Source organism: Toxorhynchites rutilus, chromosome 2 (genome assembly GCF_029784135.1).
Source record: "Toxorhynchites rutilus septentrionalis strain SRP chromosome 2, ASM2978413v1, whole genome shotgun sequence".
Lineage (NCBI taxonomy): Eukaryota > Metazoa > Arthropoda > Insecta > Diptera > Culicidae > Toxorhynchites > Toxorhynchites rutilus.
Genome location: NC_073745.1, coordinates 240,004,787 through 240,017,342, shown reverse-complemented (window position 1 = coordinate 240,017,342; position 12,556 = coordinate 240,004,787). Strand labels below are relative to the sequence as shown.

General features: G+C 39.7%; 2 protein-coding genes across 19 annotated transcripts in view; one reads left to right on the top strand and one right to left on the bottom strand.

Moving 5' to 3' along the window:
* LOC129767448 (uncharacterized) overlaps nt 1-12,556 on the bottom strand; it is a 332,396-nt gene that overhangs the window by 141,460 nt on the left and 178,380 nt on the right. For 12 of the 18 annotated variants that reach the window (XM_055768350.1, XM_055768351.1, XM_055768360.1 and 9 more), the window contains exon 3: nt 8,479-8,544. The exons of 5 other annotated variants lie outside the window; for them this stretch is intronic. In XM_055768350.1, coding sequence (XP_055624325.1) covers nt 8,479-8,544 — 66 coding nt within the window. Of the gene's footprint in view, nt 1-8,257; nt 8,408-8,478; nt 8,545-12,556 lie in introns of those variants that run through there. One more of the 18 variants, XM_055768363.1, reaches the window with a different exon arrangement.
* Nucleotides 10,260-11,869, top strand: LOC129767450 (mRNA-decapping enzyme 1B-like). The gene is given in 2 exon segments (XM_055768372.1): nt 10,260-11,667; nt 11,670-11,869. Coding segments are annotated over 2 exon segments (1,416 nt in total). The 5' UTR covers nt 10,260-10,451.

Genomic DNA, 12,556 nt, shown 5'->3' with positions numbered 1-12,556 from the left:
TGAAGGATGCGAGTGCGAGTAAAATCAAAAAACTTTGAAGTAGCTCGCACGTCGGATCACACATGACCCTAACTGTCATAATGTGTTCACACGGTGTGAGTAGCTGCACTGCAGTAACTGACTAGACCGACTCGTATGCTTACTCGCACCGTATAAACTAGTCTTTATCCTGATATGATATGGAATAAGCGTTACGAATGTGTTGTGAATCTGGATTTCCTAAAATGCTGCTGATGGAAACCAAACACCGTTACAGAGTGGATATCGAAGATGACATGAGCAGTGTTGCCACACGTACAGATTTATCTGGAAAGGTACAATTTTTTTTGTTATTTTCGGTACACATTCTGTACAGATTTTTTCCGTGTGTGAAATTTCTCTCGAAAACTTTATTGAATGATAGTACGTAATTTAAATTTAGAAAGACTGTGTATAAGCATCATCAAATACATGAGAGATTCGAGACTAGCAAATGTTAATGTATATTGAATTCGACTCGGATTGTGTCACCTCGGCGGCTTGGGGCCGTCTCAACAATAAATAATTCCAATGGTATAGATTTTTGGTACAGATTTTTTGAAGAAAAAGTCCAGATGAGAAAGATTTTTTCCCTTCTGGAACAGATTGAAATGTGGCAAGAGTGAACATGAGGTGTGCTTTTCGACAATGTTCTCAAAAAATACGATTTTGTCACAAAACGTTCAGACGCAGGTACATACTGTCTCGAGAAACTTTATATACCTTTTTTGTAATCAAATACAAGTATAACATCAAATTTGTTGCGAATATAACTTGAAAACCGTTTGTATTCTTTCATTATTTTACTGATATGCTACAGACTTTCTTACAAAATACTCGACTTTCTTACAAAATGATCGTTAAGGGGGGGAATGGACCAAAAAGATTGAAAACCACTGCATTAGGGTAACCATGAAGAACCGGGTTTTTTACTCTAACTTTTATATTCAGAATTCTACATCAAAACTGTCTTTGTTTCATTTTTAGAGCTTATCAACCATTTTTAGAGCCCACATTTTGCGATGCTGAAGGTGTCAATAGGTCGTATGAATAAAAAAAAGTATTTACTTATTCTGCCCGTTTCCAAGTAAAGTAAACTTTCCTAGTATTTACTTGAATCCGTATGAATAAAAGTTTACTTTACTAATTTGATTTTTGAATTCGAACATAGTTTTTACTTTGTCAAACATCTATCAACTGATTGTTTAGGTTTCGTTTCAAAACGTTTTTTTTTTGACAAAGCGTGAATTCGCGATGAAAAAGGAATAGTGTCGACGTCTGGTGACGACTTTCAATTAGGGACCATAGTTTGGGTCCCTATCTCGTTAGTGTAATACCTATCATATTAGAAGACACGAAGCCAGTTTTCAAATTTGAATGAAAATGTTCACATCATGTTATTTAATCACTTAAACACTTTTCTCCGACTTTTATTTAACCCTTTGTCTATACATTTCCAACATCATTACTGAAACTTTTCACTATAATATAAAGTTGTTTTCAAAAACAATATTCGTACAAGATTTTTTCACCACCTGCAAACAAAAGTGTTTTTTATTTAAACAGAATGCCAAATTGGTACGGAAAGGTTATTTTTCATTCAAATTTTAAATTTTCAAAACGTGTTCATTCCGCCTGAAAATCAATCAATTTTTTTACGCTCCCCTAAACTAGTAAACGAAGCTCAATGCCATCAATGCGGATCGTTAACTTGTTTAACTTCAAGCGCAAGATAGCAGCATTAAACATAAATCGGATACGACATCAAAACGAATGATAGTGTTTTCAGATCCATAGTATGCTCATGAGCATACTTGATAATAACGAAGTAAATACTTGGTGAATGCTGTTTTATTCATACGAAATCAGCTAAACATCCATTTTCGAAAAGTAAATACTTTGTTGTTTCTTTTATTCATACCAAACGTAGTAAAAACTTAATCTCACTGCTCGACTGCTCGAATGAGGTAAAGTAAAGGTGAATTTTGTATTTATTCATACGGCCTAATATCTTAATCCTGCTCAAAGTTATTGATGGGGTTTCACCCAATAACTCATGTTTTCAAATTTATCTTACTCAAATACAAAAAAATAACATAGTTTTGAAAATCTCTCATTATGTAGAGTAAAATGTGCTCTTTCAAATGCCGCCAATAATTTTTTTTCTTATGTTTGCCCCAGCAAGAATGATAGCCAAATAAAGAAAGCGTATTTTTTGGGAAGAAATATCAATAACTTTGAGCAGAGTTGAGATATTGACAAGTTCTGCATCACAAAATGTTTGTATTAGTAAGTTCTAAAAGTCTTTTGAAGACAGTTTGAATGTAAAATTTAAAATATAAAAGATGGAGCAAAAACTGTTTTTTTCATGGTTACCCTAACGCAACATACAAAAAATGCGCCATTTCATCGCTGAATACATGAGTTTCGTGGTCCATAATACAGCTTGTTTTCTTAAAAAAAACAAGTCCTAAAATTTTTGGCCATAATTTCAAAATATGATCAAGACATCCTGTGCGAAACAACTTCGCACGGCAAGCGCCCAGGCCACAGTTTTAAAGTCAGAATTGACGCCAAACCTTGGATGACGCGTAAAAAATTGAGGGAGCTTGGTTGCACTCAGCTACCACTTGTTTCGACCTCAGCATAATTCTCTCGATGGAAATGATTGGCCGACTGTAGGAAATCACTGTCATACAAATGAAACACAAATTTATGCATAATTCATGCATAATTTATGGCATGTAGAGGTTTTTCGACGATAAATCACAAAAATCACAGTCATACACAATCACTTCATTTTGTCAGGTTTGGTTTCAGGTGAACAGCACTTCCAAAGAATCGGGCTTGTATGCTATTTCTCATGGAAATATAAAACTGCCATCCAATGTATACTTCCACATAACTCATGTAACAATTTAATTCTGGAAATGATTCTGGTGAAGATAAAAAAAAGCGCGATTGCTCTAGCCATCAATTCCAGAGATGATTTACCTCCATTGGAGGAGTACAACTTACTTTCTCGTTTGATCTATGACAGCGCGGTTCGCGCTCAAACGAAACCCATCCCAGGTTCCACTATTCGTCGAAGGCCTCCCAATCCATGGTGGGATAGCCAATGTTCCAAGCTTTATCAGGATAAATCGAATGCATATTAAGCTTTTCGGAAAAGTGGAACCATTGAGAATTTTCAGACGTATTTATCCCTTGAAAATCAATTTTAAAATTTTGATCAAAGGGAAAAAAACGTGCTTATTGACGAAATTTCGTGGGAGGTTTGTCACGAGAAACGTCAATGAAAAAATTATGGAAAGTGGCTCGAAACATGAGAAATCGCTCTTCAACGAATGAAAGCGAAGAATATTCACATCGATGGATTTTTAATTTTGCACGGAAGGTTTGTCCTGATTCCGCTCCTGTGCAAAAAATTGTTCGAAATATACCACAAGATAGGTGCGATCTTGATTCCGAGTTTTCGATGGTAGAATTCTCTCTTGCTCTCCTTTCTTGTAACAATTCGGCTCCAGGAACAGATAGAATTAAGTTCAACTTGTTGAAACACCTCCCTGATGTGGCGAAACATCGCTTGTTGAATTTTTTTTCAATCGGTTTCTGGAGAATAATATTGTTCCAGATGATTGGAGACAAGTACGAGTTATAGCTATTCAAAAACCCGGAAAGCCCGCGTCCGACTTCAATTCGTACCGCTCAATAGCAATGCTGTCTTGTATACTGAATTTGTTGGAGAAAATGATCTTGTTTCGCCTTGATCGATGGGTTGAAACGAATGGCCTACTCTCAGATACACAATATGGGTTCCGCAGGGACAAGGGGACGAATGATTGTCTTGCGTTGCTTTCTTCAGAAATTCAAATGGCTTACGCCGAAAAAAAAACAAACGGCTTCAGTATTCTTGGACATAAAGGGGGCCTTTGATTCTGTTTCAATAGAGGTTTTGTCAGACAAATTACACTCTCGGGGTCTGCCGCCTCTATTGAATAATATGTTATATAACTTGCTTTGTGAGAAACATTTGAACTTTTCTCACGGAGATTCGGCAGTAAGTCGGGTCTCTTACATGGGCCTCCATCAGGGCTCATGTTTAAGCCCCCTTTTGTACAACTTCTATGTAAGCGACATTGACAATTGTCTTACACAAAATTGCAGCCTAAGACAACTTGCAGATGATGGAGTGGTGTCTGTCGTAGGATCAAACGAATCCGACCTGCAAGAACCCTTACAAGATGCTTTCAACAATTTTTCAACCTGGGCCATTGGGCTAGGGATAGAATTCTCCACGGAGAAAACAGAGATGGTGGTTTTTTTCTAGGAAGCATAGACCAGCAAAACAAAAGCTTCAACTTTTGGGTAAACCGATCACTCATGCTATGTCATTCAAGTATCTTGGGGTCTGGTTCGACTCCAAATGTACTTGGGGGGCCCATATTAGGTATCTGAGTAAAAAATGCCAACAAAGAATAAACTTTCTCCGTACAATTACCGGCACATGGTGGGGAGCCCATCCAGAAGATCTTATAATGTTGTATCGAACAACTATTCTCTCAGTGATGGAGTATGGCAGTTTCTGTTTTCAATCAGCTGCCAAAACACACCTCATTAAACTCGAACGAATTCAGTATCTTTGTCTCTGTATTGCGTTGGGATGTATGCCCTCAACGCATACCATGAGTCTCGAGGTTTTGGCAGGCCACTAGAAGTTCGCTTCAATTTATTATCTCTTCGGTTCCTCATCCGGTGTAAGGTTATGAACCCATTGGTGATCGGAAATTTTGAGCAACTGAGCGAACTAAATTTTCTTTCTGGATTTATGAGCTCATATCATGAATTCATCTCCATGCAGGTTGATCCTTCTTCGTATATTCCCAACCGTGTTTGTTTCCCTGACTATATTAATTCCTCTGTGCATTTTGATCTGTTCATGAAGGAGAAAATCCATGATATTCCAGATTATCTTCTATCGGGTATCGTTCCTACGATCTTCAATGCAAAGTATGGGCGTATCAATTGTGATAATATGTACTTTACTGATGGGTCCTCTATGAATGAGTCCATAGGATTTGGAGTGTTCAACGTATTTTTTAGCACCTCCCACAGTCTTCAGTATCTTTGCTCAGTATATATTGCTGAAATGGCAGCGGTATACTGGGCGCCTCACGACCTGGTGAACACTATTACATTGTAACGGATAGTCTTAGCTCTGTCGAAGCTGTCCGTTCAGTGAGGCCGGAAAAGCACTCGCCGTACTTCCTTGAGAGAATACGACAAATTTTGAGTGCTTTATCCAGACGCTGTTATGTCATCACCTTTGTTTGGGTCCCTTCACATTGCTCAATTCTGGGTAATGAGAGGGCTGACTCATTAGCAAAGATGGGTGCGATTGAAGGCGACATTTATCAGCGTCAAATCGCCTTCAATGAATTTTATTCTTTAGTCCGTAAAAATACAATCACTAACCTGCAACGCAAGTGGAACGAAGATGAATTGGGTCGGTGGTTTCACTCGATTATCCCTAAGGTTAGCATTAAACCATGGTTCAAAAGTCTGGACTTGAGTCGGGACTTTATTCGCGCCTTCTCTAGACTCATGTCCAATCACTGTTCGTTAGATGCGCTACTCTTTCGTATTAATCTTGCCGACAGCAATATCTGTGTTTGTGGCCAAGGTTACCAAGACATCGAACACGTTGTTTGGTCGTGCGAGGGATATGTTGTTGCCAGATCAAATTTAGAAAAATCTCTTCGGGCCAGAGGAAGGCAGCCCAATGTGCCGGTGAGAAATGTGTTGGCTCGGCTAGATCTTGATTATATGGTCCAAATATATGTTTTCCTTAAAACTATCGATCTTCGAGTGTGATTGTTCTTACACCCTTTACCCTTCCTTTTCGTCTTTTGCGAGCTATCGGTTCCCTTCCATTAGGATAAGTTGAATTGTAATACATATTAGATGTAATGATAGTTTTTAAGAATTGAGTGTGAAGTGTGAATGTGAATGTGAATGAGAATGTGAGTATGAGTGTGAACATTGTTACAATCTCCTTACATCCCATCCTTTTCCTAATGAAAATATGTCACCCTTCTAAACTCGAGTCGACCGCGAGTAATCGGTTTCCTATTTTATTAACCATAGAATTAAGGAAACATGTTAACATATGCTAGTAGAAATATAGTTAAGAGTTTGGCTCCTTTAAACTTATGTAACTGAGCCTGTAAAAATAAACGTTTTAATAAAAAAAAAAAGATAAAAAAAGGTAAAGATTTGCTGTGTCGTATGCAAAATGAAAATCTCTTTTGCTTCTATTTCTACTTCTACTTCTGAGAAAGGGAAGGCATAAAAGCATCTGTTCTTATCGCGATATAATCAGAAATATTATGCTTCGTAAACCTCGGTAGAGTGGAATAGCGATCCCTTTTGCAACGCTAGATGAGTATGCCATTAGCGTGTTTATTTAAAATAACATTGATCAAATCAGCATGAGCCATTTAAAATTCTTTATAAAGGATTTTTCTACGTGCATAATTCCTTTCAGCGGAATTTTGAAGCATCTTTGAGTGTCTCTCATATCTCTTCCTCAGTAATTGTATATTTCCAATCCTTACCTTATATCGTAGTTACGGAAGCATTTTTAGATTTGACCGTTGCATAGCCAGAATGGTAGAGGAATACATAACATTTCTGGAAACTTTTATGACCTAGTAAAGAATAAAATGAATAAACTAAATGATGAATATTTCTCATAGTTTTTGAAGAATAATTTTTATGCTAAACGCAAATATAATTTAAATAATTTATATTCGAAAACTGTGATCAACAGAAGTGATTGAACATACTCATCTATCCCTTTGAAGGGAGCAGTATCAATATTGACTCCTTGATCAAAACTGTGATCATTTCCCTCATGAAGATCCACTTCTAACAATTTCCTAACGACCGAATCCACCTATTTTTCAACAATCGCCCACGAAATGACCCATTACACAATGTTCTAATTTTGCACCACAAAAGCTCTAAACACGGCTTCCAGCGCAGAGAGGGGGAACCGCTCTGATCGTGGCCTTGCGCGCCCATAATGTGGAGGCAAACGTTTTCCCGAGGTCTGTGGGAAGGGATGCCAATTTTTTCCCCGACAGTTCATATGCTAATAATAATTGAATACGCCCACGCGTGCGAGCGGCCGAGCGGACGCCGGAAAATGATGTAAACGTTTTCCTCTGCTGAGGGGGAGACCATTGCATTCCCCTCCCCACTAGCGGATCCAAGTGGAAACGAACATTTTCAATTCGCAGCTGGATTTGGCCGGTTGTTTTATTTATTAACATCCGACGAACTACCCGACTGGCTGGTTGGCTTGGACTCGTGGTCGGATTAGGATAGGGATTTGCCGGGAGGGTCAAAAGAGTGTAGAGCTAAAGAAAAGAATAAAAAAAGTTTGTTGTTTTGAAATCGCTTTCGAGTTTAGGTCAGCGAATCGAACATCTGGTTGGCGAATATGGAATTTTGTACAGGAAAGCTGTTGCTATACAAACAATTGTGGTTGGTGTTAACAGGCAATTTTCCTGAGAAATCGGATGAGGGTTTGTATGATTTTCAAAGAACGCGACGATTGATCATTTAGGATAAAAGGAAAGTTGCGATCATGTTCCGAATGTTTTTGAAACACGTGTTCTGGCATTAATTTAAAATCGGTACGCTTACAACCAGTAGCTAATTTTAAATACGCTCTTCCAACGCACGTTTCGTCGCGGCTGTACACAAAGGTTATGCAATCTCAGTCTCAGGGTAATCATCATGACGGCCAACGAACGCGCTCCATACACACTTTGGCACACACTCAATGTTTACGGCCCACCTTCGGTTTGAGTCTAAGTCCCTGGCAAAATAAAAAAAAAATGAAGCAGAAACAGAACATCGCCACGAAAATGAGATGTGTTTAGCCGATAAAAGATGGACAGAAAGCAGCGGGAAAAGCGTGACTAGAATGAGTTCATTATTTTTCTCTCACTTGCCACCGGTCCTCGAATTTGGCTGCAGAGAAGGATTTCAATGAAAACTCATCTGCGGTGTTTACACGTTTTTTAACGCGTATAGTCACACTTTGCTACGAACTTCATCTTTTAAACTACCGACGAATGCCCCCCCCTTTCTTTTGGGATCCGTTTGTCGTTGAGTTATGAGCCTCGACAGGTGAGCACGGCGGAAACACGCGTTTCGAAATACTTACGTGCGATTCCTATTGCGTTTACGGGGGACAGGCAAATCAGAACAAATGGCGAAATACGGCGGAACATGGCATTGGCAATTTGTCTAGACTTCTTGTGGGGCCCAAACATTTTGGCCCCACATCAACTAGGACACACTCTGCTGGCACGTGACTCCATCCGATGGGTTGTGACGCTCGGGCTGTTGTTAGACGTGACACGCAACGGGTGTTATTTTAGTTACCTGATCCTGCGGCTCGAGCCTTAAATTTAGGCGCAATCTTGAACGGCGACTGCTGCTGCTGGGATTCTGCGAAATCAGAGACGACTTTGAGTTACTTCTCTGCTGGAGAATAAGAAGAAAAGGAGAGAACGAGGGCGGGTAACAGCGGTTCTTTAAATCACTCAATCTATGCCGGTTGTTATGCTTGTGTATTCCGGCGGGTAGTACCAAGTGGCTCGTTTGTTGGTTTGCTATGGGGCTGGATGCAAAAGTTTTCATGGAAATTACGGAGTAAGCTGATAAGATATAACAATGTGGGGATCTACCCTAGGTATTACTAGTAAAACAATTCAGGGCTGATGATCATATTTTAGTAAATCTTAAACAATTTGGTTTTAAATTAACGATTGTTCGATTGTTCAAGTTTTTTCAAGAATTTTCTCGCAATATTATTTTTTCTATGTCGTAGAAAAGAATTGTTCTCCAGAAAATCATGTGAATTATTTGATTTTCTCCTATAATATTTGAGCGACTGTACACATACAGAGTTGGACCAAAAAACATGTGCAATTGAACAAAAAAAATAAAAAAATAAAATTAGCTTCGATTTTCTGAAAATGGAACTGAATCGTTGATGTGCCACACGATCGCATAGAAAGTCAGCTGTTTTATGACATTATGTCATTGACAACACACGGATAAAGTTTTATGTGTCCGTGTTTTGTCAGGTATCCGTGAAATTGAGTGGCAAGGTAACCTCGTATAACGAAAATCAGATTAAAAATAGGGTACAAACACATGAGAAGATATTTCAGCATGAAAACTATGTTTTATCAATACATAAATTAAGTGACGAACCAGCCAAAGGCGTTGAAAGTCACTATAATACAGATAAAAAAAAATACATAAATTACTAGACTATGAATCTGTAAGGACGTGTACACCATTGCACAATGGACGTGCATTTAAGTGGAGACTAGCATTTAGAGCTCGACAGTTATTCTCTAGACAAAAACTGTCTTCGACAAAGTTGTTACATTTCAAGAGCGCTCATTTTAATGTTGTCAAAAATAGGGTGACCAAAATTGTCGATGAAATAAAAAATATAACTTTATTATCTTTATAGATAGAGGTAAATACAGTTCGACAATGATGTAGCCTCAGTTATTTGAGACATCTTTGTAGAACAATGTTTTTTCTCTTGAAATAACCGATATGGTGTCTTTTTTCTAAGTTGCGTTAGGGTCACCATGAAAAAAAAACTTTTTGTTGCTCTAACTTTTATATTTCATTTTTTTTCAAATTCTACATGCAAATTGTCTTCGGAAGAGTTTTAGAGTTTACTAATACAAACCTAAGTGGTGCGGACTCAATCCACTTCATTTTCAAGCAAATTCATACATTTTTCAAGCGATTTCTTGCAATAAATTCTCAGACCACCAGAGATGCCAGACTTACAGATATGTTTGTAAATTTACAGACATATCTGTAAAATACTTTTATTTTTGTTGCAGACTTTTTGGATATAACAACATGTGTTTCGCTAATTTAGGTCTATTAAAAAATGCCTCTCCTAGAGGGATATATTTTGAGCAAACGACAATGAGTTGATTCTCAAAGCCCTAACTGAACATCTTTGAGTAATATTAAGATTGACTACGTCCAAGCGATAACGGAGACCGTTTCATCCCTCCAACCTCGCACTGTTAGCCTACATCTATCTATATAAATAAAAATGGAAGGACAAATCTGTTCTTGATCATCGCTTTCCATAAGAGATTGCAACATTTGTACGTATGTAAAAGAGTCCTTTTTGTTCTTAAGCTGAAAAATATATAGATTACCGGACAAAAACTGGTTCCCGTTTAGGGTACATTGATAGTTGCTTTTCCTAAATGTGAAACATCGCGAATGCGGTGCGTGCGTGCGTGGCTAAAAACAAACAAGCAAAGTTGTGCAAAGAAAAGCAGTGAACAGAACCTATACGACTGGTGATGGCTGAACAGAGTGAACTGCGTATGAATTTAGTGGCTATTCAACGTACGGATCCGTATGCTAAGGACATTGTCAACTCATCGCCACACGTAGCATTCTACACTTTCAACACAGCTGAAAACGAATGGGAAAAAACCGACGTTGAGGGAGCGTTGTTTATCTACAGTCGAACCGCTGAGCCTTATCACAGCATTTTCATCAACAATCGGCTCAACAGGAACTCGCTAATCGAACCAATCAACAGTCTGATCGAGCTGCAACCGCAGCCGCCGTTTCTGCTCTACCGCAACGAACGATCCCGCATCCGGGGTATCTGGTTCTACAAGGAGCAGGAGTGTGATCGGATCCGTGAGATTATTTCCTCGCTTGTGGCGGATTGTGACAACGAAAACATAAGGCCTATCGAAATGGGAAAAGTTCAGGCAAACGGAAACGCTAGAGGTAATAATGTGGATATATTCACAATGTTGACCAAGGCGCAGGAAAACTTCAACAACAGTGGCGGAATGCCGCAGTCAGCTCAATCTCAAGAGCAAGTACCGAACAGCAGAAATTTGCCGGCTGTCATCAACGTTGTACCAGACCAGAGCACACCTCAAAGTGTGGTTAACTTTTTCAACGCTGCCGCAAAGCAACCCGCCGCTTCCGAGGTTCCTCTGTTCCAAACGCTGATGTCCAACCCAGTGCATACGCTGGAACAAATCGAGAAACAACATCGTGCCACAAGGCCTCAAAAAGAGGCTCTTCCTTCCGGAAAGCTAACTTCCGAAGTAAGCGAACTAGAAAACAGATTCAAATTTATGGGTATTCCTATAAACACCGGACCGGTTTCAGTGCAGGAGTCAGGAACATCGCCATTGGCAACGTTCCTCAGTTCAACCCATTTAGCAGCAGTTTGGAACAACAACCAGCAAATCCTGAAGGCAAAACCAATCGAAATTAGCGAGCTAGAATCACGCCAACAGCAGCAGCAGCAACAGCAACAACAGCAGCATCCGCATCCGCAACCACTGCATGAACTCTTGAAAAAGTCTGATAGTATGAACAATCATGTTTCTAGGCTAAACGCTACTCCGACTACTGGCAGCGCAAGTTAACCCGCTCTTATGCCACCAACTATGTTTACTCCGAGTGGCTCTACCACTGCAGCAAAGGGGCTTTCCAATTTGTTCGCTAACGTAGCGAGCAAGAAGCAGCAGGATCAAGCCAACGGGAATAGTCAGATTTGCTAACAAAGAGCAACCACAACCACCAACCGGCACCGCCGGGATTCTACCTAATGGCTGGGAGTGTCGAACCACTCACTCAAGCGCAGCTTATCCAAGACGTTAGCTATCTTATCAAGCATGATCCAGATTTTATACGGAAGCTTCACGAAGCATACCTGAAATCGTTCCAGGAAATGATGGCTCTTTAAACAGCGCACGACTGACATAACGAATAGCCGATGGAAGAGCAAAAGACTTGAAGATTTGTCGTCAACATGTTGCAGGGTGAAATTTGAGTAAAAAACAAACGTCGTAAAAGGACCTTTTAAGCAGGAAATGACGAAATACGGTTAGATTCTTTTTTTGATTTTTGAACACTCATATATATTATTATTTTGTTCCGTTGTTACTGAAGCGTACTCCCTTCTTTCACAATACAATAATACATGTTGCTCTAAGTAAAGCAAGTACACGATGAAAAAAAAAGAAAATCTGCACTGTGTGTTGCCCAGGTACGACAACTGCGCGAGTACTTCACAGAACGCGCCAACCAAAACGCGCTATTCCGGGCTGTCTGCGCCGCTGACAAGGGATATAGCGCTCTGCACTTGGCGCAAGCGGAGTACCAACTCAACTGCAATCTGCAGACAGTGGAGGAGAAGATTGCAGCTTGGAAGCAGAAGGCAGTGCATGGTGCCCACCCCCATCAACTGGACCGGCCACACGTCGACAAGGCCGCATCTAATCTGTGGCTAACGCGTGGTGAACTCTCTTCAGTAGTAGAAGCCGACATGATAGCCATCCAGGACAGGATAATGCCGACGAGAAACTGCAGGCGGTACGTCTGGCATCAAGACGTTGATGACATTTGCCGGATGTGCCATCAAACAGGTGAA